General features: G+C 34.4%; 1 protein-coding gene across 2 annotated transcripts in view; it reads right to left on the reverse strand.

Moving 5' to 3' along the window:
* LOC140158559 (arrestin domain-containing protein 3-like) overlaps positions 1-19,557 on the reverse strand; it is a 123,839-nt gene extending 104,282 nt beyond the window's left edge. For both annotated transcript variants that reach the window (XM_072181694.1, XM_072181693.1), the window contains exon 1: positions 19,436-19,557. In XM_072181694.1, the coding sequence (XP_072037795.1) occupies positions 19,436-19,553 (118 nt within the window). In that variant the 5' untranslated portion in view covers positions 19,554-19,557. The remainder of the gene's footprint in view (positions 1-19,435) is intronic.
* Positions 19,558-25,422: the final 5,865 nt, after the last annotated feature.

Consider the following 25,422-nt stretch of genomic DNA (forward strand, 5'->3'; position numbering starts at 1 on the left):
GTCTGATGTTGCACTTGGAAGTAGCAGCAAGTCTCTACAATAAACAGCTGAAACAACTGGGTACCAATCGGTTTGCCACATATATGTAGCTAAGACAATAAAGACTTCATAAACAAATTAATGACCTTGATCGGGAATCAGTTGCAACTTCCCAGACAGCAAGAAGTGTCCTTAGTGTTAGCCAATCGGCATTGTAACTTCTAACTTTTAAGAGCAGTTTTGGGACACTGGGACCTCTGACATATCGAGAAAATTGCTGTAATTATTATTCAATCATTCATTATTGTAATAATGTTGTCATTAACAATATTTTAAATAATTAATGTTTATGATATTGATGTTTTTAAACAATTTTTATTCTTGTACAACATTTTAAATAATATTACAACAATCAATTTCCCGATTCCCGGTCAGAGGGAAAAGTGTCTCAAAACTGCAAAAACTGTCCCACAATGCATTGCAAATTTCAATGCCGATTTAGCTTATTGATGGTCAATGTTGACAGTCACTATTAAAAATAAGTAGAATGCTAGGGGAACATTATCACAGCTTGGTGGAATGAGTTATTACTTTTAAATGTAACAAAGGTCGAGAGGAATGACATGGTTTTAAGGGGCCTTTTTACATAATAAAAACCACTTCATCCGATTTAGCTGTGCAGAAATTTAAAATACTAGCCTTGTCTGCTGTACCCTACATTTGTGATGTGATCAAGCTAAATAAGTCGTTTGTCGCTTACATTGATTTTAAGATATAGCCAATAATAGTATTCAACTTTTTTTATGTTTTATCATTCTGAGCAACGCTTAAATTAACCGCAGAATTAGCCATAAAAATTACGCTGTTAAAAATACGTAGTCATTAAAATCATCTTCTCATTGCAAATGAAAACCTCAAAAGCACAGCCTACAATTTTCTCGCTTGTCATAATTTCAAGATGGGACTTGCACTCTATTTTTATTCATAATCAAATCTTCAAGGACTGTTAAATGTCAAAAATATCATTTAAAAAAATTGCCATAACTTTTGTATTATATCAAAAAATGTAAAAAACTTTTGTATCAGAATGACATTCCTCTTATTCAGAATGCAAATTTGGTGTGTCTGACGTGTTATCAGGTCCCAAAAAATACTGGTGTGTGGCATTTAATTGTTAAATGAGTGCTCATAATGGCTTTAACACTCAACATTATTTGTTTTGGTGCACCAGTCTTGCGATTTGTGATGTCATTTTACCTAAAATATCGATAGTTTGGATCTTATTTAAGATATTTTATCCAATGTAGTGCAATAATTATGAGCACTGTGAAGGGTAAAATTGGGGTGGGGCAAAAAATTTTTGGCCAGCTGAGAGGAACGGGCAAGCAATTTTGGCAGGCCGAGGGAGCAAGCTATTTTTGGCACACATTCATGGGGCGCCTTTTAAATAAAATGCTCTAAAAAGGCTTATGAAAAGCAGTACAGAAACGAACTCTTAAATATGCAAATTTTCCTGATCGCTGCACTCGCAATTCATATTTAGACCATTTAAAGTGTGCAAATTGAAATCCCAAAAATGTGGCATGTGCAGGGGGGCAAAGATTTTATGCAGGCTGAGAGGGATGGAAATTTTACCTCAGAATTATTGCACAGCCCCTAAGTATACAACCCTATTTCATTAATTATTGGTATTAAAGAGGCTGCGTTCTGACGGAAGGCATGAATATATATGTAAACTGTCCAGGGAAACGGCCGTGGATCTAGCATGTATAATTTGTGTGCCAGATCTCATGGGTTTTTTATTGATACTGTTACAATTCATGTTTTCTTTTCCCAGGACATTGTTTCCCGGGATTTTATTTTCAACAGGTCGTGAAATGTATTAAGCATTATACACGACCCACGACAACAAATTAAACATCACGAATATAGCTTGGCCAGACTGCACACATCCCACTAGCACCCACTCTGTCTTCTCTTTTCCTTTTTGCTATCTTCCTCTCTGATAGTGGGAGTGTTTGTAACGCAAAGTCTGTTCATGTCTGGGATAATGCATGGCTTCAATTTACTAGCCGTAAAATTAATTCCTTGATAATCCTATCATCTTCAAAATGTAACTAAAGCTGAAGTTCAATTCAATCACGTTCACAGAAGCCATAATAAGATCGGTTTATGGCATCAAGTCTCCCCGATGGGGTTATTTGAACTCGTTATGAAAACGTGTGATGCAGTGAACGGATATGTCAATTATTATGAGGAACAACATTATTATCTGATAAGGGCAGAAACAGTATATAACATCAATGATATTTTGACCTTTCTTTTCATCTGGAAGGCAACATAGCACGCGTTAATAGATAAATAGCATGTGAAAGCAAACAGATATAACTATATATTAGACGCAATCGTTTATATGGTATTTAGCCTCGAACACGGTAATAACGAGATGTGTTTTTTTTTATTACTTTTCATTCACTAATAGATTTTTGTTATTTAACTCTCAGAAGCATAGCAACAAATAATTATACTCCGTTGTAAAATCTAAAGATTCGGCAATTATATGCTTTGATTTTTGTGTCAGTGAAACACGAAGCTATTTTTATAGACCAAGTATGCAAATTTATATTCATTTATATTTAAAGGACATTAAACCTCACCATTCTTAGAACCTACTGCCCATGAAGTTTTACCAGATCATGCACAACCTTTGTTTACAAATTGTGGGATAGGCGTTAACGACGGGAGTTCATAACATAAGTCTTTAGCTGGTTCTCCGTCAGACAAATTTAGAACTGCCAAGCTTTAGTCAGGAGTAGCTCTGACTATTTCATGACAAAGTATTTAAGTATGAGACATGTACGCCGCCTCTTACCTACTGGTAGCTCTAAAAAGAGCCGTTTACTGAAGATTGCCCCTTTTTAACAGTGAACAATTTGCTAATGTAAAAATGTTTTGTGGCTCTGAAAAGAGCCGTTCACTGAAGGCTGCCCTTGTCCACAGAGAACAAGCAGCTGCTAATGCAACTGCCGTCAGATGATCATTTGACGACGAGTGGATACATGATGAGTTTATCTCACTTCATTGCAGACGTTTGAAAATAGAGCGCGTCACATTCGGCTGACATCTTTGCCGTCATTTCTATTGATGGTAGAAGTTTTATTTACTCTGATTTCTAACACTTCACGGATCAACCTCATCCCCAAGTGGGAAACATGTGTTATTTTGGTGGTTTCATCCTACAGAAGTTCATGGTTCTTCGGACTCAAAAATCAATTATAACATAATTTTCATAATACGCATCATCAAGAGACTCGTTCCACATTCATCTCATACATCCCTGTAATAGCACAGAATGTGTCGATTTACCTACGTGATAAGATAATTGAAGATGACACAAACTTTCTTCATGTTTGGACAAATCAAATCAAATGTCAAAGAAATGTTATTTAAGTAGATAATATCCCCGAGTAGATCGAATGAGGATTATGATACTTTTACCGTAGAAAATATAACGTGTCACAAACTATTTCATAACACACAAACATAACCTCTACTCTAAACACATGTCTGTAACCAAGCATTTGTCCAACTGACACAACAGCAAAATGCACTGATATGGAACGGCTTACTTAATTGTTGAACAGATGATAATTTACAAAACGGTGCTGCTTTTTGCTTTTCACGCACTTTTTTAAGAAACAGGTCTTGTTCCCCACTATTCCACTTACACTTTGGGAATTATCATCTGTGCAAGAACCTTGTTCACATTCTCACAGATTTCTTGTGCTGGGTGCCATGAAACATAGCAAAATCATACTCCTTTACTTCCTCCCCATATGAATAAAAAAATTAGGTATTGTTTTTGTGCTTTTGTATGTGAAAGAACTATCAATATTCAAATACTTGTACGGAGACTAATTTCAGTCTATGTATTCTGATCTTGGCAAAGGTACTTCATTTTCTCTTGAATGATAAACAAAATGAGTGAAATTAAAAATAATATGCTTGCTTTTCAATATATAGACTTGCGCCAACTGCCAAGTCTGTGACATTCCTTACAGTTACCATAAGAAAACGTGTTGGCTTTTTGTTTCTAAGATCTGATTAAATATGTTACCATAACTGTTATTCCTAGTTAGGTCAAATAAAAGATCCAAACAAGATAATAAATATATTTAAATTTAAAAAAAATTAGTTCTGTGTTGTTTTTTTTAAATCATGATTGGTCACTATCAGAATAATATTAGGTTTTATGAACTAATAAATGCCATGGATGAGCAATGCCCTTTGCAGCAAGTCGCTCATACAGTGACATGAAAAAACAAGGATCATTAAGGAGACCACAGAGCTCTCTATATGACCAGTATCCCAAACAACCTACATATAGAATATACATGGCAGCCAGCTCCCCAGTGGTAGTCTTGTTCCAATGAAATCCAAGCTGACTCAATTGATTTATACAATGGTTTCAGTCTTATCACTTGTTGCAGAGTATGTCACCACAAATATATACTTCCTTACCGAATGCAAAATCTTATTTTCAATTGTTGTTCTACAGTTGTTCTGAATTTAGCGAATCACGTATAGTGCCGTATTGCAATATTGCCCGGGAAATATTGCTATATAATAAGAAACGCGAATGTCACTAGTGAAATGACCGATTCAACATGTTTCAAACAAGATGTCAAGCGTTAAGGGTAGACTCAGTATTGTTGGTCGAAGAAATTGCCAAAATGTCGATTTTCATTATCTAAATCAATATATTATTGACAAATAACACTTTGATGTTTTGCAAAAGTTCATTCTACAAATCATATACTTTGAGAACTTGCTTGATTTATTGTTGTTAATGAGTTATGAATACGTTTTACAAAAGTGTTGTTGTTTCAGCCTTCTTTACAACATAACTCAAGAACCACAGAACCTACAAAAGTATGTCATATTTGAATTCTTCTACACACTCGCTATGAAATAATCAATGCAATTTTTGCAAAAGATTACTACCATTTGCAAAATGTTGTGAACTACCAAATCGCAACAGTTAAAAATAGTTGCTAACCGTAACACTTTTTGAGAGCTAATAAAAGAAATTAGACCAGGCTATTCCTGATCATGAGAAGTGCGCATTCCACGCTGTTCCACCGAGTGCTCTGCACATTGTTTTTACAACGATATGGCCAAACCAAGTTAAACGAAACAAACAAACAAACAAGTTCCTTTAATAACACAAATCTAACAAACGCAGGACTTATAACTATCAAGATCGGCTCAGCTACGAATTGCAATCCATCTATGGCTTGGAATTTCCTCTAATGGTCCATTACATGACGATAGAAGCCATTAATTTTTAAGCAACTATGTCACGTCTACGGGTAAATTCAAGTGATACACAAATGACACACAATGATTTATAATTCATAGGCTTTGCCGTCCTAACTTGATTATAATTATGAGAAAATTAAATAGATTTTGCCGCCGGGGAATCGAACTCACAGGACACCTACAGGTTACGATAACTGCTTCGCATTACTACTGCTTCAAATCTCAAACAAGTGTAGCCTTTTTAATTATTATTGTTTTACTGTGATGGTAAAACCGATTAATTATATGCATTGTCATGTTACATTCTGGTGGTATATGATTAAAGCTACATTTAATTTGCAAAACAACATAACAAATGACGTTTCCATAACTTTAGGTAGAAGATTTTATAGAGCATAGTTTAATAAGGAACATTTTAAACACCCTAAAACAGTCTCCCTTGAACGCCATACATACCACATTTACATGTGAGTGCCCCAATAGCCTTGTGTACAAAAATTACGGTTCTTAAACACTTGAGAAAGTTCCTGCATCTTATTGGTTCTTAGCCGTATGATATGACACGATATAACACGGTTCAACGCGTGCAAGTCGACGCGTACTCGTATGCGCTACTTGAACCAGTCGGAGGTGCATATCAACAACGGGACTGATCGATTCTAAGCCCTAAGTAATTCCTTGTAAAATGTAGGATTTAATCTGATTAAAATGTGATCTACTTATGATTAATATTCTTATTTGAATTGAATTATTTAAGAATGAGAATAAATGTATTGTTTTTAGCAGCTGCCGTGCATCTATTGTCTCATATAACACGGGTGATATCATTATTTTTGTATAAATCATCCTACTTAAATTCAGCTGCGTCTTTGGAAGTCTCATAAGGGGCCTCAAATTCGATTTTCCTATCTTGTAAAGTATCAGTGTAGCCAGGATTATTCCAGAGGGGGTCGGTGGATTAAAGGGGACAAGGTGACGTTGGTGGGGGGGGTGATTTAACAAAAGTGGTCAGAAAAGGCTTTCAAAATTAAAATATTTCTGCGGTCAGCATCCGAGAGGGGGTAAGAGGCTGCTAATCCCCTTGCCCTCTTCTCCTTGGTAACGATAGTGGAAGGTATTTTCTTAGAGATATTTATTTGCATTTATTTATGTTGTATAAAATGAAATACACGTGAGATATGGTGATCAAATTGGCCTATTTATATTGTTGATATTTTGGCGGAGCACTTAGGCAACTATTATATTTTGTATATAAATCTACAAGCAATGCTAGCCGTGGTAATGGCTAAAATACGAAATGATTTGACTTTCATCAAAGCAGACAAGTAGGCAAGGCTAGACAAGAACCTGTATTCATGTAGCCACCCTTAATTGATGTTATCTCTTGACCGATATTTTTGCCAGTCGACTGATGAATTGTAATGCGAGTGGATGCCATTTACGGTAAAACAACAGTACACGGCAATGTTGATTGCGTCAAGTTACAGAAATTGGAACAATGGAAAACACGATTTTCAGATCCAATTATATGAGGATTGCAACATGTATATAATTGTTATTGTATTTTAGTCGATTATTTCCTTCTTTCCTCGTGATCTCTCTTTATTTTTCAAATTTTTAATGCTAGATATGATGTAAGCTTATGGTATAAGAGCAGGACACAAGTGCTATTGTCAAAACCCATTCACATCGGTATTAGCAAAACTCTCATCCATACAATATACTGTTTCCACATCGAAACTTTTTCTGTAACTTCTTGCGATTTTTATTGATCCATTTGCTCAACGAATAAAACATGCCACCACACTGTAAGCAATGAAAAAATTGACAATGACAGCTACAAAAACTGAAATTAATCAGTTGAATATATGAATACAAAAGCCACCTAAGTCCATACTTTGGCCAAATTGAGTTAAGCATGGGAAATTGTTGCTATACATAGGCCTGTCATATGCATGAAAGAACAACTCAAATTCATTCTCTGTGTCTATTGGGCATGTGAAAAATAGCATGTATGAAAGAATCACCCAATTCCATGATTTGAGTCTTGTAACACATTGATTGAAATCCAGTATGTATAAAAGTCCACTTGTAACACATTCATTGCTAGAGAATGACTTTTGAACAAAAAATGGGTTTAATAAAGGAAAGTGTGTGGTTTATATTACATGGCAGAATGCTTATCAACATTATACATACATGTGTGCTTTATTTTGTATTATCTTACTAGTGGTAACCTCATTCTAACATTGTTGTCTTTGTATATGATTCAAAAAACCAAAAGTCCAAAATTTAAAATGAACCCCACGAAGTCCCTGAAATGCTAATCGTCATACCTAATACAGGTTAATCCACTCATTTGCACGTAAAACTTACCATATTGACCAGGTAAATCTAACTGAAGGAATTAAAATGATACACGGGTTTTTCTCTCAAAATAACTTCGCATGGACTTAGGTGGCTTTTGTATTCATGTATTCAGTTGCTTGTGTATGACACAGAAAAACATCAGAAATGTTTAATCTTCATATATGTTGGTTGCAAATTGGTTCACTACGGCAACTCAACTCAGGTTTTCTATTTCACAGTGTAGACATGCCTCATCATTGACCCTTCCACACAAATCATGCACAACGCCCGATGTTTGACGATGACCATCATTCTGTTGAAATGTGGATTGTTCGTTTTTGCTGACATTGAGTACAAGGTTTGCTGACTTATAAGTTGGACGAATTACCATTCAAAACATTAACAAGAGACTGCATCTAAAAGTATATATAAACTTAAGTGACATATATAATCAACATTTAGAAAAAGCGGGAAGTAAAACCATATCCTAGATGGATTGACGCTGTCTTTCAACACTCAATAGTACAATCCGATAGGAACACGGATACAATTGACAGCATCAGTTTTATGCTTATAAGTATGTGATTAATCAATTATGTATTATGTTATGGTATAAAATAAAACTTTCTTTTCTGTCAGATCAAATTGCTTTATTCTAGTTCAAAACCTCCAAGATGAACGCTTTTATCATGTGTAGGTGTAAATATAATGACTACTTGCGTAAGCCGAGATTAACATTTTGTGAATTATAAAGTAATGGCATTGTTCTACGTGAAGATAATATTTCACAGGTACTCTCTGAGAGTTTGCGAACTTTAATATTATATTTTGTAGATAAGTCAATTTACCAAGTGATTTTCCTCTGATTAGACAGCGTAAAATGGAATACAAATTATAATACTTAATATTGTAATTATAATTTTAATTAAAATCCTAACTTATCCATAAGTATGATAAGCAGCGGCGTTTTCAAATCATTACTACCTAATTTCGAGGTATTTCCAGTTGACGTAATCTTAGTATACAGCGATTATACATTGTAGTTGGAATCAGCATGGTCGCAGCAGGAGAGGTCCATCTCTCTCGTGTCCTAGATACTAGCTCATGCCCTCTTTATAAAGTTAACAGAGAATAATTATTCCTGAAGTACTATCTACTGTCATGTTTGATTCGTTAAAGGCGTTTGACATTGTAGCACAACTTCCCGCTCTGTAAATAAACAAAATGGGTTTGCCAGTCTTGCTAAGAGTATATAACCGATATGCTGTTGCCTACATGTAGGCATATATTGAGGTACTGGGACTTGAATCGTTTGTACAGATGTTAGGTTTGTTTTGATAGCAACCCCTTTACGATTCTTCATAAGACTTTTCTCATGCACCCTGAATACCGTATATCGAATTATGTTAATAGGGTTTTTTATTTAAAATTTGTCCTCTACTATCAAAAACAGAGGGGATCATGTATTTGATCTTTCATTCATAGCTTTAAATTCCTCTCAAGGTCGATTAATGAAAAAGAATAAACTGTACATATACAAATCACCAATGTAACTTTTGTCTGCGATAATATGTTTATGTTTAACAAATACAAAATTAAATGGGTTTGTGAAAAAGCTAGCGATTTTAATTTGTTGTGTGCTTTATTGGAGCACGCATATTGTTAACACCCACGTTGGAGCACTCTACGGCTGAATCCATATGTTTTAAGCAAGGGGTTCCCCACGAAACAACACGAATAAACGCATTGATTCTGGCAGTAAATTACCGTTACATGTCAACCATAATGCAATCTACTTTCATTACAACCCTAGAGTTGATTTTATGCATAGGAACTTGTTTCCCGTTCTGGGTACTTAGTTGTCAAGGAGTCCCCGACAATAAGTAGAATTGTCGCTCTACCTGGAGAAGACAGAGAGGCAGTACACGTATACATTCTTATTGATAAGTTTAAGAATATTTGTAAAACGGACGGGTGGTGAAGTAAGTCATTACGATCAGAGAATTTTGGACCAGATTTTGTCTGTACCTACAAAAATACAAAATAAAATACTCATTGAATGCTGATAATGTAAGAGTTGCAATGAATCAATATTTATATAATATTGAATGGCTTTGAGTGTGATACAAGAATATATTGCACGAGATAGAAAAATATTGCACGAGTCGAAGACGAGTGCAATATTTTTCTATCGAGTGCAATATATTCTTGTATCACACGGAAATAAGTCATTCAATATTATTATTATTATTTATATCAGGCTTTTGCTATGCGGTAACATGAAAATTAAGCTTACCTAGCCACCGGGTTTAACCAATGTGTATTGTAATGTAAGCTTACCTTTTGACCTTCTTGTTTTCTGCTCTTTACTCTCCAAAGACAATTTCGGAATAATTATATATATATGTTTATTTGTAGATGTGCAAATATATTTCCTAAGGTTATCATCATCCAGAATTGCCACGAATTAAGTTTGTGATTTTACTTGTTAATATACAGTACGAAATCTCCTGTGGTCCGTTACGATGTCTGTATTGTATTGTTGTGCTGTTGTATCATGACGCGTGTTGGTGCCGTCACCATGGTAACGCGCGACGCGTACGCGATACCCGTACAATATTCAAGAAATATTGTATTGCATCCGGGTATTTTGAAAATATTGTACAATATACAGTTTTATTGTATCGCTCAAAAGCCTGATATAAATAATAATGAGAGATATCGTTGCAGTGCTAGGTATTAGAACTAAGTATACCTAGGATATAAACTAGGATTTTCTAATAATAGTGACATACAACATGGTGGATACGTTGTATGTAAAATAGACCAATTTGAAGCCTGATCCAGAATAATGATGGGCATTCTTCATTACTACTTTAACACACAAATTCCTACATGTAAATAGCATCCAGCAGACTCAACAGTCACATAGCTTTTTACCATCACATATAGAAAACAGGTGCTGAAAGAGCATTACAGAAGGCGATAAATATCTTGACTACTGCAGCAATATAACCCAATGATATAGCTTGAAGAAATAGGGTATAGTTTGTATAAATACACATAAGATTGTCTGTGAACTTGTTGTAGACAAAATGGCCAGTTTAAGATCCAGTTTATTTTCATTGATGTTCATAATGTGTATCTCCATTTCGGCTGCAAATTGGTTCACTACGGCAACTCAACATTTGAATCAGATATAGTTTTCTATTTCATAGTGTAGAAGATTGTAGACATGCCTTATCATTGAACCTTCCACCGATGTTTGACGATGACTATACTTCTGTTGAAATGTGGATTGGTCATTTTTACTGACAATGAGTACAAGGTTTGTTAACTTAATCAGACTAATTACCATTCAAAACAAGATCTTGAAGCTAAAAGTAAATATATAAACTGAAGTGACAAATATAATCAACGTTTGCAAAAGCGGGTAGTAAACCCCTATCCTAAATATGTTTCTACATCAATTGAGCCACGCATAACCAAGGAATTCAATGTTCCACTTTGAGTCCATTTAAATTTTGACACTCTCAAATGACTGACAAATTAATGAACTCGTAATCATTTTGCAGCACTTTTTTCATGGCAATTGGCCTCGTTTCAAATCTTCTTCAAAACTAGGACTCAAAAATATATTGAGGGTAAGTAAGCCCACTATAAAGAGAGGCAAACAAATGCAGCGCAAGAAATGAACGTTTCAAGTCAGCTCTTGGGATGATGAGAGAATAAGTCATTTCCGAATCCAATCTCAACAGGCTTTCTTGTAAGTTTAAATACTCGATACATAGCATTTTTGATTGAAATTGGTATCACATTGCTTCCAAGTATAATGCATAACAATTAGGTACCATATTTTGATAAACCCCATGGATAAAACCTTAGGATATCACTTAAAAGGGTTATATCAAAATTGATGGATTGACGCTGTCTTTCAACACTCAATAGTAGAATCCGATAGGAACACGGATACAATTGACAGCAACGGTTTTATGTTTATATGTGATTAATCAATTATATTATGGTATAAAATATTAAAAAAACTTTCTTTTCTGTCAGATCAAATTGCCTTATTCTAGTTCAAAACCTGCAAGATGAACGCTTTGATCATGTGTAGGTGTAAATATAATGACTACTTGCGTAAGCCGAGATTAATGTTTTCTTAATTATAAATTAATGGCATTGTTTTACGTGAAGATAATATTTCACAGGCACTCTCGGAGAGCTTGCAAACTTTAATACTATATTTTTGTAGATAATTCAATTTACCAACTCATTTCCCTCTGATAAGACGGCGTAAAATGGAGTACAAATTGTAATCCTGAATATTATAAATTATAATTTTAATTAAAATTTAAACTTATCCATAAGTATGATAAGCAGGGGCGATTTCAAATCATTACTATCTAATTTCAAGGTATTTGCCAGTTGACGCAATCTTAGTATACACCGATATATACATTGTAGTTGGAATCAGCATGGTCTCAGCGGGAGAGGTCCACCTCTCTCTTGTCCTAGATACTACCTCATGCCCTCTTTAAGTTAACAGAGAATAATTATTCCTGAAGTACTATCTACTGTCATGTTTGATTTGTTAAAGGCGTTTGACATTGTAGCACAACTTCCCGCTCTGTAAATAAACAAAATGGATTTGCCAGGCTTGCTAAGAGTATAACCGATATGCTGTTGGCTAGGCATATACCGTATGAGGCATTGAGACTTGAATCGTTTGTATAGATGTTAGGTTTGTTTTGATAGCAACCCCTTTACTTCATGAGACTTTTCTCATGAACTCTGAATAGATCGAATTATTTTAGGAGGGTTTTCATTTAAAATTTGTCCTCTACCGTGTCTACTATCAAAAACAGAGGGGATCATGTATTTCATTTTTCATTCATAGTTTTAAATTCATCTCAAACACGATTAATGAAAAAGAATAAACTGTACATATACAAATCACCAATGTAACTTTTTCTCCGATAGTATGTTTAACAATTACAAAATTAAATGGGTTTGTCAAAAAGCTAGCAATTTTAATTTGTTGTGTGCTTTATTGCAACACGCATATTGTTAACACCCACGTTATAGCACTCTACTGCTGAATCCATATGTTTTAAGCAAGGGGTTCCCCACGAAACAACACGAATAAACGCATTGATTCTGGCAGTAAATTACCGTTACATGTCAACCATAATGCAATCTACTTTCATTAAAACCCTAGAGTTGATTTTATGTATAGGAACTTGTTTCCCGTTCTGAGTACTTAGTTGTCAAGGAGTCCCCGACAATAAGTAGAATTGTCGCTCTACCTGGAGAAGACAGAGAGGCAGTACACTGATATACATTCTTGTTGATAAGCATAAAAATATTTGTATAAGAAAGAAAACCTATAAACTCTAGAGAGGTTTCATTAAATGAAAACAAAAAACCGACGGGTGGTGAAATAAGTTGTTAAATGGATTATGATGTTTGTACCTATAAAAAACGCAAAATAATGATTTAAAAAAAAACTCATTGAATGCAGATTGTAAGAATTGCAGTGATTCAATATATCTTTGCAGAGCTATCTAGGTAATAAAACTAAGTGTACCTAGGGTATAAACTAGGATTTTCTAATAATAGTGACATACAACATGGTGGATACTTTGTATGTAAAATAGATCAATATGAAGCCTGTTCCAGATTATGATGGGCATTCTTCATTACTACTTTAACACACAAATTCCTACATGTAAATAGCATCCAGCAGACTCAACAGTCACATAGCTTTTTACCATCACATTAGAAAACAGGTGCTTAACAACCATTACAGAAGGCGATAAATATCTTGAATACTGCAGCAATATAACCCAATGATATAGCTTGAAGAAATAGGGTATAGTTTGTATAAATACACATAAGATTGTCTGTGAACTTGTTGTAGACAAAATGGCCAGTCTAAGATCCAGTTTATTTTCATTGATGTTCATAATGTGTATCTCCATTTCGGCTGCAAATTGGTTCACTACGGCAACTCAACATTTGAATCAGATATAGTGTTCTATTTCATAGTGTAGAAGCTTGTAGACATGCCTTATCATTGAACCTTCCACACAAATCATGCACAACGCCCGATGTTAGACGATGACCATACTTCTGTTGAAATGTGGATTGGTCATTTTTACTGACAATGAGTACAAGGTTTGTTGACTTAATCAGACGAATTACCATTCAAAACAAGATCTTGAAGCTAAAAGTAAATATATAAGCTGAAGTGACAAATAAAATCAACGTTTGCAAAAGCGGGTAGTAAACCCCTATCCTAAATATGTTTCTACATCAATTGAGCCACGCATAACCCATGAATTCAATGTTCCAGTTACAGTCCATTTAAATGTTGACACTCTCAAATGACTGACAAATTAATGAACTCGTAATCATTTTGCAGCACTATTTTCATGGCAATTTGCCTCGTTTAAAATCTTCTTCAAAACTAGGACTCAAAAATATTGAGGGTAAGTAAGCCCACTATAAAGAGAGGCAAACAAATGCAGCGCATGAAATGAACGTTTCAAGTCAGCTCTTGGGATGATGAGAGAATAAGTCATTTCCGATTCGAATCTCAACAGGCTTTCTTTTAAGTTTAAATACTCGATACATAGCATTTTGGATTGAAATTGGTATCACATTGATTCCAAGTATAATGCATAACAATTTGGTACCATATTTTGATAAACCCCATGGATAAAACCTTAGGATATCACTTAAAAGGGTTATATCAAGATTGGTGGATTGACGCTGTCTTTCAACACTCAATAGTACAATCCAATAGGAACACGGATACAATTGACACCATCAGTTTTATGCTTATGTGATTAATCAATTATATTATGGTATAAAATAAAACTTTCTTTTCTGTCAGATCAAATTGCTTTATTCTAGTTCAAAACCTCCAAGATGAACGCTTTTATCATGTGTAGGTGTAAATATAATGACTACTTGCGTAAGCCTAGATTAACATTTTGTGAATTATAAATTATTGGCATTGTTCTACGTGAAGATAATATTTCACAGGTACTTTCGGAGAGCTTGCGAACTTTAATCCTATATTTTTGTAGATAATTCAATTTACCAAGTCATTTCCCTCTGATAAGACGGCGTAAAATAGATTACAAATTGTAATCCTGAATATAACAAATTATAATTTTAATTAAAATCCAAATTTATCATAAGTATGATAAGCAGAGGAATATTCACACCATTACTTCCTAATTTCGAGGTATTCCCCAGTTGACGCAATCTTAGTATACCCTGATATCTGAGTTTCTTATTTCTTACACGTTGTATGTAGAATCAGCATGGTCTCAGCAGGAGAGGTCCATCTCTCTCGTGTCCTAGGTACTAGTGCATGGCCTCTTTAAGTTAACAGAGAATAATTATTCCTGAAGTACTATCTACTGTCATGTTTGATTTGTTAAAGGCGTTTGACATTGTAGCACAACTTCCCACTCTGTAAATAAACAAAATGGGTTTGCCAGGCTTGCTAAGAGGCACTGGGACTTGAATCGTGTGTACAGATGTTAGGTTTGTTTTGATAGCAACCCCTTTACGATTCTTCATGAGACTTTTCTCATGCACTTTGAATATGTCGAATTATTTTAGTAGGGTTTTTATTTAAAATTTGTCATCTGCTATCAAAAACACTGGGGATCATGTATTTGATCTTTCATTCATAGTTTTCAATTCATCTCAAGGTCGATTAATGAAAAAGAATAAACTGTACATATACAAATCACCAATGTAACTTTTGTCTGCGATAATATGTTTATGTTTAACAAATAAAAAATTAAATGGGTTTGTGAAAAAGCTAGCGATTTTTGTGTGCTTTATTGGAGCACGCATATTGTTAACACCCACGTTTAGAGCACTCTACTGCTGAATCCATATGTTTTAAGCAAGGGGTTCCCTCGAAACAACACGAATAAACGCATTGATTCTGGCAGTAAATTACCGTTACATGTCAACCATAATGCAATCTACTTTCATTAAAACCCTAGAGTTGATTTTATGTATGGGAACTTGTTTCCCGTTCTGGGTACTTAGTTGTCAAGGAGTCCCCGACAATAAGTAGAATTGTCGCTCTACCTGGAGAAGACAGAGAGGCAGCACACTGATATACATTCTTGTTGATAAGCATAAGAATATTTGTATAAGAAAGAAAATCGTTGCAGTGCTAGGTATTAGAACTAAGTAAGTATACCTAGGGTATAAACTAGGAATTTCTAATAATAGTGACATATAACATAGCGGATACTTTTATTAAAATAGATCAATATGAAGCCTGTTCCAGATTATGATGGACATTATGCCTTACTACTTTAACACACACGTCTAAATTCCTACATGTAATGTAGCATCCAGCAAACTCAACAGTCACATAGCTTTTTACCATCACATTAGAAAACAGGTGCTTAACAAGCATTACAGAAGGCGATAAATATCTTGAATACTGCAGCAATTTAACTCAATGATATAGCTTGAAGAAATATGGTATACTTTGTATAAATACACATCAGATTGTCTGTGAACTTGTTGTAGACAAGTTTATTTTCATTGATGTTTCAGAGGACGTGGGGCTCAAGTTACATTCCCTAAGCGAATTTGAATACAAAATTTTGTCAATGTTAGAGAAAATTGCAAATAAAGTTAAATATTGTTTGAGACAAAATAAAAAGTTATACTATATTAATCTAAGAAACTATAATGAGACCTTTTAAGTTTTTCAAAATATGACATTTACAATCAATGTAAAACTTTCCAAGCACAAGACAGTCAAATTCGCTTCTTCAAATCTGTAGTAATTCTGATGTTGGTTTGGTAGTTTATTGATACAGTAAATGTGTGTTGGTTGACGTGTTTGCTGCGTGAGAATTCGTGTAATGGTAAAATAATATTACCACCAAAGTTGTCAATGTCATTCGTGAGTTCAAAAATGTGCTGAAGAAAGAAGACGCGGGGACGCTTCGTATCAGGTACTGCTTTACACGTGCTTATCAACGACCTAAATTATTTATAGCTATTTCCTTTTTGTTCCAGAAAACATTTTCCGAAGTTTTATTGATAGCACGTGTCTGCTGCCTACCGACGACTAAGTTTAGTGTTTAGTATATTTATAAGATTTGTAATGGATGTAATTGGATTCGACTGGGCTTTATTTTTTAAAGAGAGCCTCAAAAGATTATTCAAAGTCCCGGTACATGTCACAACCTTTTCAAAGATATCTCAATATTATAGGCCTGGAACAATCCCAGCATTCGAGGTTCATTTTATTTTATTTTCAGCAAAGATGGATCTTTAATGTTCTGCATGCTAGCCACAGGCTTAAACATAAAAAGTTCAAGTTTTGAGATATTGTCTCAAAACATCAGTAGCTACCTTAAAAATCATTGAACCAATACTAGCCTTGTTTGTACTCATTTAATGCATTGTTCATGCTGATTCCAAATATGGTCATGACAATTTACAAAAAAATAAAAAATACATTGAAACTTGTCTGTAGTTGGCATATTTTAAATATTGTGGGACAATGGTACTTGTCCCATGTTACTGGGGCTTATGGGAGCATGGCCATCAAAATTATAGGGGCGGTACAACCAGGTCGCTGGTTCCGAAGCCGCTGTATATAGTAGTCTTAATCATGTTAATTATTGAAGCTTCAAATTCTTATACAAACTACTGTCAAAACTGTCTTTTAATTGTTCATGCGCTAAATGATTTGGATACATATCTCTTATGCACTAATTTGGTATTGTGCCCCATAATGGGGTTTTATTTTGTCGAAAGATATATATTTTTAATAAAAGGAAGAAAGAATATTGATTGTTAGAAAGTAGTTCTTCTGATGTATTTGTGATTGATACACTGACACCCAAACCTGAGTACAACTCTGAAATAATCCAGAAGATTTGTTTATAATGTAAGCAGATACAAGCAACGTAATATTTACATAATATAAATTGTCTGTGGTACAATCAAGAATATATCGCCACATCCTGGATCAAGTATCGCATTAACCGAGATGAGTGCAATATTTATCTTGATTTTCTCCGATATTACATTTAGTGATATCAACAGAAAGAATAGTGTCATTCAGTAGCGGCAGGTATAGTTTATTTGTTTTACAAAATCTATCATAGTCCCTCCATTTGTTTAATGTCACAGATTATGTAATTTTTATGCCCATCAGACTTAAAACAAGTACCAACATCACTAGCATTGATTCAATGGTTCTAGTGAGCTAAATGTTGAAGATTGTAATCTAACTTTGAAATTTAGATAAAATCTAAGTGATTTGAAATATTTTAGATTTAGATCTAAATCTAAAACCTAATTTGGTCCCTAATTACAATCCTTTGAGACTGAAGTCTTTCAAATATAAAGTGTAGTTGTAGACTAGGAAATTATATGTAGTACGGTACACCTGTAAGGTTATCTAGGCCCCTATACAAATAGGATTGGCTGATAGCAAGGTAAAGGGTATAGTGCCGTAATTATCTGTCATTAGCGGGTACGATTTCCGTATGGCTTGCTCAAATCTCATGACTTTCCTTCGACCGCAAATGCCCTAACCTTAGTATACAGTACAATAAACATCGTATCCGAAGGCAATCTATCTGCCGCATAGTTAAGTATTGCAAATACTATGAGCGTAACAACCTGCACATCTGTCACGTATATCTGGAAATCCCTACCTTATCCAAACATAATGCATTATTACAGTTTATACTTCCGAATTAGCGCTTATTTTTACGGTATAATCGTATCTGTAATCGAGTACATGTAAAGACAAATTTATACAGTTGTGATGTGTTATTGGATATTAATTTTGTCTACCCCATGTGAACCCTCACGTCTTTTTAACACATTGCACGTCCTCATATTATCCTTCTGCACTCTATGATCGGTGCAAGCAACAAACCCAAAAATTGATGAAAGTTAATTTCAAACCAAATTCACATCTATTATTATCATTAATTTTGAACTGTCTATACACATACATGTATACTGAGTCCAAACCGGCCTAGCCTAAGTTCAGTGATTTTTGAGGTGGAATTTTAAGTTAGGATAGATTCTTGATAACCAGAATTTGTGTACACGTTTTAATATAATAGGTGTATTTTACTTCATGAATTCATGGTGATACACAACCTGCCTACCCTAACCGTGCAAATCATGCTTTGAATACCTATTATTCATATAACCCACAGTGTACATGGGAATACCTTGCTGACCGTAAGGGAACATGATTGCCAGATCGAATTTCAAATGCTAATTATGTTTTTGTTTTTTTATTAATTTGGCTTATTCGGCGTTACGAAATAGATTTGTTAAGTCAGATATTGACTTATTTGAATGTGAAGTGTTTATTTCTGTTAATTTCAAATGGGATGTATTGGGATCATTGCTGTTACATTGATTATGTCGGTACCGCCGTAAGATACGGTTACCTTAGGACATCTATAATCTGATAGATGCACTATGTCATAAATTTCACTGCCACAAATTTACGAGTAAAGTTATTGTTGCTAATTAGTATACATATATTGTATTTTACTTTTGACATAATTACGTAGTAACAAAAATATTGCATAGTATTCTGTTACACTGTTTGCAGGTATCAAATTGTTGAATGTATTGTTGTTAGTAATAAAATGTTGCACATTATATTTAGAGATACCGGGTTAAGTTAATCAATAGTGAAAAGGCACCGCAATTAAGAAGGAAGTCAAAGATGAAAGGAACATACCTCGTAGCTGTTTTGCTTCTTCTAGATCTACAAGCACCTGTCCCGATATCACATCACCAGAATTATAAACCTCCCTGTCATTATCAAAGAGTATTTGAAAAGCTCGAAGCTTCCCCATAATGCTGTCATTACCATTCAAAACAAGATATTACATCGTGAAGTATATATAAAATAATCAACATTTGGAAAAAGCGGGAAGTAAACCCCTATCATAAATGTGTTTCCACATGAATTGAGCCACGCATAACACAGGAATTCAATGTTCCACTTACAGTCCATTTAAATTTTGACACTCTCAAATGACTGACAAATTAATGAACTCGTAATCATTTTGAAGCACTGTTTTCATGGCAATTGGCCTCGTTTAAAATCTTCTCTAAAACTAGGACTCAAACTATTGAGAGTAAGTAAGCCCACTATAAAGAGAGGCAAACAAATGTAGTGCAAGGAATGAACGTTTCAAGTCAGCTCTTGGGATGATGAGAGAATAAATGATTTCCGAATCCAATCTCAACAGGCTTTCTTTTAAGTTTAAATACTCGATACATAGCATTTTTGATTGAAATTGCTATCACATTGCTTCCAAGTATAATGCATAACAATTTGGTACCCTATTTTGATAAACCCCATGGATAAAACCTTAGGATATCACTTAAAAGGGTTATATCAAATTTGATGGATTGACGCTGTCTTTCAAGACTCAATAGTACAATCCGATAGGAACACGGATACAATTGACAGCATCAGTTTTATGCTTATATGTGATTAATCAATTATATTGTGGTAAAAAATAAAACTTTCTTTTCTGTCAGATCAAATTGCTTTATTCTAGTTCAAAACCTGCAAGATGAACACTTTTCCTTTTGTGTAAGTGTAAATATAATGACTACTTGCGTAAGCCGAGATTAACACTCTGTGAATTATGAATTAATGGCATTGTTCTACGTGAAGATAATATTTCACAGGTACTCTCTGAGAGCTTGCAAACTTTAATCCTATATTTTTGTAGATAATTCAATTTACCAAGTCATTTCCCTCTGATAAGACGGCGTAAAATGGAGTACAAATTGTAATCCTGAATAGCATAAATTATAATTTTAATTAAAATCCAAATTTATCTTAAGCATGATAAGCAGGAGCATATTCACATCATTACTACCTAATTTTGAGGTATTCCCCAGTTGACGCAATCTTAGTATACCCCGATATCTGAGTTTCTTATTTCTTACACGTTGCATGTAGAATCAGCATGGTCTCAGCAGGAGATACCAGGTCGCTGGTGCCGAAGCCGCTGTATATAGTAGTCTTAATCATGTTGATTATTGAAGCTTCAAATTATTATACAAACTACTGTCAAAACTGTCTTTTAATTGTTCATGCGCTCAATGATTTGGATACATATCTCTTATGCACTAATTTGGTATTGTGCCCCATAATGGGGTTTTATTTTGCCGAAAGGGATATATTTTTAATAAAAGGAAGAAAGAATATTCATTGTTAGAAAGTAATTATATCTTCTGATGTATTTGTGATTGATACACTGACACCCAAACCTGAGTACAACTCTGAAATAAACCAGAAGATTTGTTTATAATGTAAGCAGATACAAGTAACGTAATATTTACATAATATAAATTGTCTGTGGTACGATCAAGAATATATCGCCACATCCTGGATCAAGTATCGCATTAACCGAGATGAGTACAATATTTGTCTTGATTTTCTCCGATATTACATTTGATATCAAAAGAAAGAACAATGTTATTCAGTAGCGGCAGGTATATTTTATTTGTTTTACAAAAGCTATCATAGTCCCTCCATTTGTTAATGTCACAGATTATGATATTGTTATGCCCAACATACTTAAAACAAGTACCAACATCACTAGCATTGATTCAATGGCTCTAGTGAGCTAAATGTTGAAGATTGCAAACCAACTCTGAAATTTAGATAAAATCTAAGTGATTTGATTTAGATTTGGATCTAAATCTAAAACCTAATTTGGTCCCTAATTACCATCCTTTGAGACTAGAGTCTTTCAGATATAGTTGTAGACTAGGAAATTATATGTAGTACGGTACACCTGTAAGGTTATATATGCCCCACATAGGATTGAATGATAGCAAGGTAAAGGGTAGTGCCGTAATTATCTGTCATTAGCGGGTACGATGTCCGTATGGCTTGCTCAAATCTCATGACTTTCCTTCGACCGCAAATGCCCTAACCTTAGTATACAGTACAATAAACATCGTATCCGAAGGCAATCTATCTGCCGCATAGTTAAGTATTGCAAATACTATGAGCGTAACAACCTACACATCTGTCACGTAGATCTGGAAATCCCTACCTTATCCAAACATAATGCATTATCACAGTTTATACTTCCGAATTAGCGCTTATTTTTACGGTATAATCGTATCTGTAATCGAGTACATGTAAAGACAAATTTATACAGTTGTGATGTGTGAGTGTTAGTGGATATTAATTTTGTCTACCCCATGTGAACCCTCACGTCTTTTTAACACATTGCACGTCCTTATATTATCCTTCTGCACTCTATGATCGATGCAAGCAACAAACCCAACAATTGATGAAAAGTAATTTCAAACCAAATTCACATCTATTATTATCATTAATTTTGAACTGTCTATAAACATACATGTATACTGAGTCCAAACCGGCCTAGCCTAAGTTCAGTGATTTTTGAGGTGGAATTTTAAGTTAGGATAGATTCTTGATAACCATGATAACCAGAATTTGTGTACACGTTTTAATATAATAGGTGTAACTTACTTCATGAATTCATGGTGATACACAACCTGCCTACCCTAACCGTGTAAATCATGCTTTGAATACCTATTATTCATATAACCCACAGTGTACATGGGAATACCTTGCTGACCGTAAGGGAACATGATTGCCAGATCGAATTTCAAATGCTAATTAGGTGTTGTATTGTATTAATTTGGCTTATTCGGCGTTACGAAATAGATTTGTTAAGTCAGATATTGACTTATTTGAATGTAAAGTGTGTATTCCTGTTAATTTCAAACTGGGACGTATTGGGATCATTGCTGTTACATTGATTATGTCGGTACCGCCGTAAGATACGGTTACCTTAGGACATCTATAATCTGATAGATGCACTATGTCATAAAATTCACTATCACAAATTTACGAGTAAAGTTATTGTTGCTAATTAGTATACATTTATTGTATTTTACTTTTGACATAATTACGCAGTAACAAAGAATATTGCATAGTATTCTGTTACACTGTTTGCAGGTATCAAATTGTTGAATGTATTGTTGTTAGTAATAAAATGTTGCACATTATATTTAGAGATACCGGGTTAAGTTAATCAATGGTGAAAAGGCACCGCAATTAAGAAGGAAGTCAAAGATCAAAGGAACATACCTCGTAGCTGTTTGGCTTCTTCTAGATCTACAAGCACCTGTCCCGATATCACATCACCAGAATTATAAACCTCCCTGTTATTATCAAAGAGTATTTGAAAAGCTCGAAGCTTCCCCATAATGCTGTCATTACCATTCAAAACAAGATATTACATCGTGAAGTATATATAAAATAATCAACATTTGGAAAAAGCGGGAAGTAAACCCCTATCATAAATGTGTTTCCACATGAATTGAGCCACGCATAACACACGAATTCAATGTTCCACTTCCAGTCCATTTAAATTTTGACACTCTCAAATGACTGACAAATTAATGAACTTGTAATCATTTTGCAGCACACTGTTTCATGGCAATTGGCCTCGTTTAAAATCTTCTTCAAAACTAGGACTCAAAAATATTGAGGGTAAGTAAGCCCACTATAAAGAGAGGCAAACAAGTGCAGCGCAAGAAATGAACGTTTCAAGTCAGCTCTTGGGACGATGAGAGAATAAGTTATTTCCGAATCCAATCTCAACAGGCTTTCTTTTAAGTTTAAATACTCGATACATAGTATTTTTGATTGAAATTGGTATCACATTGCTTCCAAGTATAATGCATAACAATTTGGTACCATATTTTGATAAACCCCATGGATAAAACCTTAGGATATCACTTAAAAGGGTTACATCAAAATTGATGGATTGACGCTGTCTTTCAACACTCAATAGTACAATCCGATAGGAACACGGATACAATTGACAGCATCAGTTTTATGCTTATATGTGATTAATCAATTATATTATGGTATAAAATAAAAACTTTCTTTTCATGTCAGATCAAATTGCTTTATTCTAGTTCAAAACCTGCAAGATGAACGCTTTGATCATGTGTAGGTGTAAATATAATGACTACTTGCGTAAGCCGAGATTAACACTTTATGAATTATGAATTAATGGCATTGTTCTACGTGAAGATAATATTTCACAGGTACTCTCTGAGAGCTTGCGAACTTTAATCCTATATTTTTATAGATAATTCAATTTACCAAGTCATTTCCCTCTGATAAGACGGTGTAAAATGGAGTACGAATTGTAATCCTGAATATTATAAATTATAATTTTAATTAAAATCCAAACTTATCATAAGAATGATAAGCAGAGGCATATTCACACCATTACTTCCTAATTTCGAGGCATTCCCCAGTTGACGCAATCTTAGTATACCCTGATATCTGAGTTTCTTATTTCTTACACGTTGTATTTAGAATCAGCATGGTCTCAGCAGGAGAGGTCCATCTCTCTCGTGTCCTAGATACTAGTGCATGGCCTCTTTAAGTTAACAGAGAATAATTATTCCTGAAGTACTATCTACTGTCATGTTTGATTTGTTAAAGGCGTTTGACATTGTAGCACAACTTCCCACTCTGTAAATAAACAAAATGGGTTTGCCAGGCTTGCTAAGAGTATAACCGATATGCTGTTGCCTAGGCCTATATGAGGCACTGGGACTTGTTCGTTTGTACAGATGTTAGGTTTGTTTTGATAGCAACCCCTTTACGATTCTTCATGAGACTTTTCTCATGCACTTAGAATATATCGAAGTATTTTAGGAGGGTTTCATTTAAAATTTGTCCTCTACCATGTCTACTATCAAAAACAGAGGGGATCATGTATTTGGTCTTTCATTCATAGTTTTAAATTCATCTCAAAGTCGATTAATGAAAAAGAATAAACTGTACATATACAAATCACCAATGTACCTTTTTCTGCGATAGTAGATGGAATCAGCATGGTCTCAGCAGGAGAGGTCCATCTCTCACTTGTCCTAGATACTAGTTCATGCCCTCTTTATATGTAAGTTAACAGAGAATAATTATTCCTGAAGTACTATCTACTGTCATGTTTGATTTGTTAAAGGCGTTTGAAATTGTAGCACAACTTCCCGCTCTGTAAATAAACAAAATGGGCTTGCCAGGCTTGCTAAGAGTATAACCGATATGCTGTTGTTGCCTAGGCCTATATGAGGCACGGGGACTTGAATCATTTGTACAGATGTTAGGTTTGTTTTGATAGCAACCCCTTTACGATTCTTCATGAGACTTTTCTCATGCACCCTGAATACCGTATATCGAATTATTTTAGTAGGGTTTTTTATTTAAAATTTGTCCTCTACTATCAAAAACAGAGGGGATCATGTATTTGGTCTTTCATTCATAGCTTTAAATTCCTCTCAAGGTTGATTAATGAAAAAGAATATAGTGTACATATTAGACAAATCACCAATGTAACTTTTGTCTGCGATAATATGTTTATGTTTAACAAATACAAAATTAAATGGGTTTGTGAAAAAGCTAGCAATTTTAATTTGTTGTATGCTTTATTGGAGCACGCACATTATTAACACCCACGTTGCAGCACTCTACTGCTGAATCCATATGTTTTAAGCAAGGGGTTCCCCACGAAACAACACGAATAAACGCATTGATTCTGGCAGTAAATTACCGTTACATGTCAACCATAATGCAATCTACTTTCATTACAACCCTAGAGTTGATTTTATGTATAGGAACTTGTTTCCCGTTCTGAGTAC

Source organism: Amphiura filiformis, chromosome 8 (assembly GCF_039555335.1).
Source record: "Amphiura filiformis chromosome 8, Afil_fr2py, whole genome shotgun sequence".
NCBI classification, from domain to species: Eukaryota; Metazoa; Echinodermata; class Ophiuroidea; order Amphilepidida; family Amphiuridae; genus Amphiura; species Amphiura filiformis.